At 37.8% G+C, this 4,830-nt stretch overlaps 1 protein-coding gene across 1 annotated transcript in view; it reads right to left on the bottom strand.

Moving 5' to 3' along the window:
• LOC107095911 (src substrate cortactin-like) overlaps window positions 1-4,296 on the bottom strand; it is a 9,598-nt gene extending 5,302 nt beyond the window's left edge. The window contains exons 1-7 of the mRNA XM_015392281.1: window positions 4,172-4,296; window positions 3,522-3,605; window positions 3,360-3,433; window positions 579-702; window positions 399-509; window positions 251-305; window positions 58-168 (exon numbers count right to left, since the gene is read on the bottom strand). Coding sequence (XP_015247767.1) covers window positions 58-168; window positions 251-305; window positions 399-509; window positions 579-702; window positions 3,360-3,433; window positions 3,522-3,605 — 559 coding nt within the window. The 5' untranslated portion in view covers window positions 4,172-4,296. The remainder of the gene's footprint in view (window positions 1-57; window positions 169-250; window positions 306-398; window positions 510-578; window positions 703-3,359; window positions 3,434-3,521; window positions 3,606-4,171) is intronic.
• Between the last annotated feature and the right edge of the window lie 534 nt (window positions 4,297-4,830).

Raw genomic sequence — 4,830 nt, forward strand, 5'->3', positions numbered from 1 at the left:
GATCATTCAATCATTGATCATTCACATGTGCCACAGAGCTGTTCATGTGAAACCCACCTTTTTGGGACTGATGTTTCTCCGTCTCGGCTTTATAGTCGTATCCCAAAGCCGCCTTGTCCACCCTTTCCTTCTCAACACCGTACTTTCCTCCAAACCCCTTTGAGTAATCTAAAATAAAGAGTTAAAAGTTTAAATGTTGCGCACAGAGATCTGAAACCAGGGTGTATCTATTAGGACGACGTGGACCAACCTTTCTGAGAGGTGTGTTGCTGCACCTCTCCCTTGTATTCGAAGCCCATGGCGGACTGCACAGATAAAGATTTCAATTAAGCTCAACTGGAAGCATTTTGTTAGTGTCTTGGTAACATTTGTAGAAATAATAAATATTATTTCCTGACCTTATCAACTCTGTCTTTCTGAACACCGAATTTCCCGCCGAATCCCTTCGCCATGTCCTTCTGGGAGGAGTGCTGCTCCACTTGTGCCACGTAGTCGTGGCCCATGGCCGCCTGGACAGAAGACCTGCGTCAGACGGCAGCAGGTAGACGGAGTATAGAAGGTAAATCAAACTCCCTCACCTTGTCCATCCGGTCCTTCTCCACCCCAAACTTCCCTCCGTATCCGTACGACGCTTTAGGAGTCTGATCCTTCTGCTTCACCTGCTCATGCTCCTGGGCCACCTTGCTTCTGAGCTCCGCAACGCTGCGTTGATTGAAGATAAGGAAAAGGAAACATCTTTCAGATGCAGCTTCTTGCAAAAGTATTCACACCTAAATAACATCTGTAAAGTTTAAGGCCTTATTTAGGGATTTTATCAGTCGGTACAAATAAGGAAACCTGAGTCAAAACTCTGCAGAACCACATTTTGCAGCTGCATGCTCTTCTAGTTGATTTCAGCTTTACAGCTTTTATAGTTCTTCACATTGCAGAAGCTCAAACAGATTGAAAGCCTGTCTGTAAACTAGGACTGAAACAATTAATCGGATTAATCGATTATTGAAATAATCGTCAAGTAATTTAGTACTGATGCCTTTAGCTGACAGAGCGACACACTTAGAAAACGAATTATATCAAAATTGTAGAGAAAATGGGTTGCAGGTAGCGCAGTGGTTAAAGCGTAAGACCCATATACAGAGGCCTTAGCCTTGGACACAGCCGACCCGGGTTCGAATCCGGCCTGTGGTCCTTTTCTGCATGTCTCTCCCCCTCTATCATACCCCTTTCCTCTCAGCCTACTGTCGAAAAAACGAGCCACTAGTGCCGCTAAAACAAAAAAAAACATGTAAAAATTTTGCATTTGAACCATTTTACTTTCGTAAAATTCCTTTCTTTAAGGAATGTGGTGCTATTCGATTATTAATCAATTAATCACAAAAAAAAAATACTCGACAGATTAATCAATTTGAGAAATAATCGTTAGTTGCATCCCTACTCTAAACGTGGATTCTCATCTTTGGATTTCTGTCTGGGCTTTGACTAGGCCTCTATTTTGTTTCTCACTTCGCCTTCTCATCAACTCTGACCAATTTTCAAACTTCATGCATTTATCTTTAATAGAATCGATCACTGTAACAGTGTCTTCACAGGTTTGCCTAAAAAGTCCATCAGACGGCTGCAGCTGATCCAAAACGCTGCTGCCCGTGATCTCACTAGAACTTAGAAAAAAGAGCACATCAGCTCGGTTCTGAAGTCTTTCCACTGACTCCCTGTAGCTCAGAGAATAGACTTTAAATTCCTTCTGTTAGTCTAGAAATCACTGAATAGATCAGCGCCTCAATCCATAACAGATCTGTTGTCAGTGGATCTACCTCCCAGACCACTCAGGTCTTCTAGTTCCAGTCTCCTCTGTCCACCCAGAACTAGAACCAAACATAGAGAAGCAGCATCTATACTCAGTGGCGGTTCTAGACCAAATGTACCGGGGGACCGGGAGGGGGCCAGAATGTTTTTATGGGGGCACACAAAAGTATGAAAGAAAAAACAGTGCAAGGGATTGAAATATATTAAAAGAGCTGCATGAGGTGAAATTTCTATTCAATTAGGTTTAATTATTATGTCTACTAACTGAAAATATTTATTTTTGGCTTGAAAATGTTCATTTGGATTATTGTTCAAATAAAAAATAAAATCACTTAGCATATACCAAAAAATTGAAGCTATATAAATATCTAAAAGATAAATAAAGCTATTATTTGGAATATTAGGTCAGTATATATTCATAATTTATGAATTGAACATATTTTGAACTTAATTTAAGTTAAAATTGCAGTTTTCTATAAAATCTGCATTAGAACTCAAATAAATCTGATAAATTCAGCTGTAAAAGTTAGAGTATTTTTTTTTAATTAGTTTTGAAAAACATTTAGCAGATCAAAACCACTGAAGATATCACCTTATTGTTTTTTTTAATAATTATTAAAACTGAATTTTTTAAGAAAAAAAAAATGAATCAAAAGGAGCTATCAGTAATAATGTATTTTCCAGCGCAGATCATCATTTTAATTTCTTTTAAGTATTATGTCTTCACTAGGACATGATCTACAGGGGCACTGGCCCCCGTTGGCCCCTGTCTAGAATCGCCCGTGTCAGTGCGCCACTGATCTGGATCAAACTCCCAGAAGATTGGAAAAAATGAAAGCCTGAGTTCATTGAAGTCAGAGTTAAGTTAGTTTAGAGCTGCCTTTGACTGATGAAGTTAAACTGTTAACAGAGATATTATTAGTTTAAAGGTTGTGATCAAACTACCTGCTTTTATCGTTTTATTTTAAATTATTTTTCTTCTTTTTTTTCTTCTATTTTATTATCCCATTCATGTAAAGCACTTTGAATTGTCCATCTATTGAATTGTTTGTGCTATACAAATAAAGTTGCCTTGCCTTGATCCTTGCATTCCCAAAGCATGCTGCTGCCACCACCATGCTTTCTAAGTGATCTGACCAAAGCATCTTCTTCAACATGTTTGTCGTTTCCTGGTTTGTTGGAAATCAAAAGCAGGACTCCCAAACATTCCTTCTTTCCACTTTTCCTCAAATGCCTGGACTTATGCATGGACTAAACGAATGGATATATTCTTCCAGCTGAGCTGTGGATCTCTGCAGCTCCTCCTGAGTTACAGTGGAACTGGCTGCTTCTCATATTTTTTATCGCTTCTTTGTAAAAACATTATTTAGGAGAACAAATGTTATTTCAGACCCAAGTTAAATGTCTCCGACTGTATTACCCATATTAGGAGCGACTCGCTGTCTGACGACATGCGTTCAGCTCTTACTTCCTCTTCCTGTTTCAACACAACATCCACTAAAATAAATTTACTCTCTTTCACACAATCATGTAGATGAAATATAAATCTTTATTTTTACCTGATGTGCTCTTTGCGCCCAGAGCCCTCGATGGTTTTGGCCCCCCACCTCTGCTCCTGCTCCGAAACATCATTCTGAAAGAAATGTAAAACAGTTAACCGAGGAAACACCCCATCATAGGCATGAAGAATGCTGATGCACAGTCCAGGAAGTTTAGAGCACCTCAAAGTCAGGGTCTGTCTCCCAGTCGTCCCCCTCTGCAGCCACCTTCACATTCACATTGTGGCCCACCACTGACTTCCACATCTTTGGAGGTAAAACAAAGCAATCCGGACAACTTGGTTAGGATGAGATCAACACTCAGGTTGCAGATGAAAGCTGCTGTTTCTCAGCTTGTGTGCCATTTGTCACAAGTTGCTGGAAGGCAGAAATAGACCAAAGTGGAACCACAAATTCCCCAAAAGGAAGTTAAACTGAGCATGAAACTTCGCTTCACTTCTACTGTGCATGCTTATTTTTCAAAAAATTATAAAACAAACAGCACTGTGCTAATATAAATTAGATTTAAATCATGCAAATCCCTCAAATAATAACCAACAGGCAAATATTTATGGGAATAAATTAAAAGTTTATCAGATTTTTTAATGATTTATCTCTACTTTCACATATTCCATGGAAACTTTGCAGCTTTTTTATAACATATAGGCAACATTTAAGCTCTAATTTATTGATTGTTAAGGATTAACAGTATAATGGCTTACTATAGAGTTACTTCCTTAATTAGGGCGGAAACAAAAAAACAAAACAAACAGATTTTAAAGAAATTGCTGCAGTTTTAATCTGTTAGTGTAGAAGAGCAAAAACAACTTTACCTTCCAGATGCTGCGCAGTTAAGATGTGTGAAGGTGGAAAATACAGCAAACAGCGCTGAGAGCCTCAGAGATGAGACGGTCTGATGGGCGACACGTGAACGCGCCTCCACGAAACGGGAACGCGCGACGGTGCAAAAATATAACTAAACACTTTAACAGTTTGATTTTTTATTTTATTCACTTTTTAAATCTTCCACAAGATTGCTAACACCTGATAAATTATTTAGTTTTTCTTTTTTTTTTTTAAAGCAAAAGGTTTGCATAAATTTTAACCTTCAAAATTAAAATTCAAAAATGCATGGTGCATTCACGTACTCTTCGAAAATCTTACAACCTATGACATAAAATAAGTGTCTTTTTTATAAATAAAGGCTTTTCTTAAAGTTTTACCATCAAAAGCAGCGCAGATAGGCAGTGATTTTAAATGTAGTAATATGATTAAACCACTAGGGGGCGTGGTTATACAATTTTATTATTTTGTCATCACGTACATAAGAGGCTAAAAACTTTAAACCCACCAGTCTTAAATTTTAGAAGTTTACCTTTATTCTAACAACTACTTATTCTGTGCAAATAAGTAAACTTTTTCTTAAGTTGTACAAAAACAAAAAAACAAAACAACAAAAAATGACATCCAGACCCTTTAAATTAAAATTCTT

The sequence above is a fragment of the Cyprinodon variegatus genome, unplaced genomic scaffold (genome assembly GCF_000732505.1).
Source record: "Cyprinodon variegatus isolate N-32 unplaced genomic scaffold, C_variegatus-1.0 Scaffold583, whole genome shotgun sequence".
Classification (NCBI taxonomy): domain Eukaryota; kingdom Metazoa; phylum Chordata; class Actinopteri; order Cyprinodontiformes; family Cyprinodontidae; genus Cyprinodon; species Cyprinodon variegatus.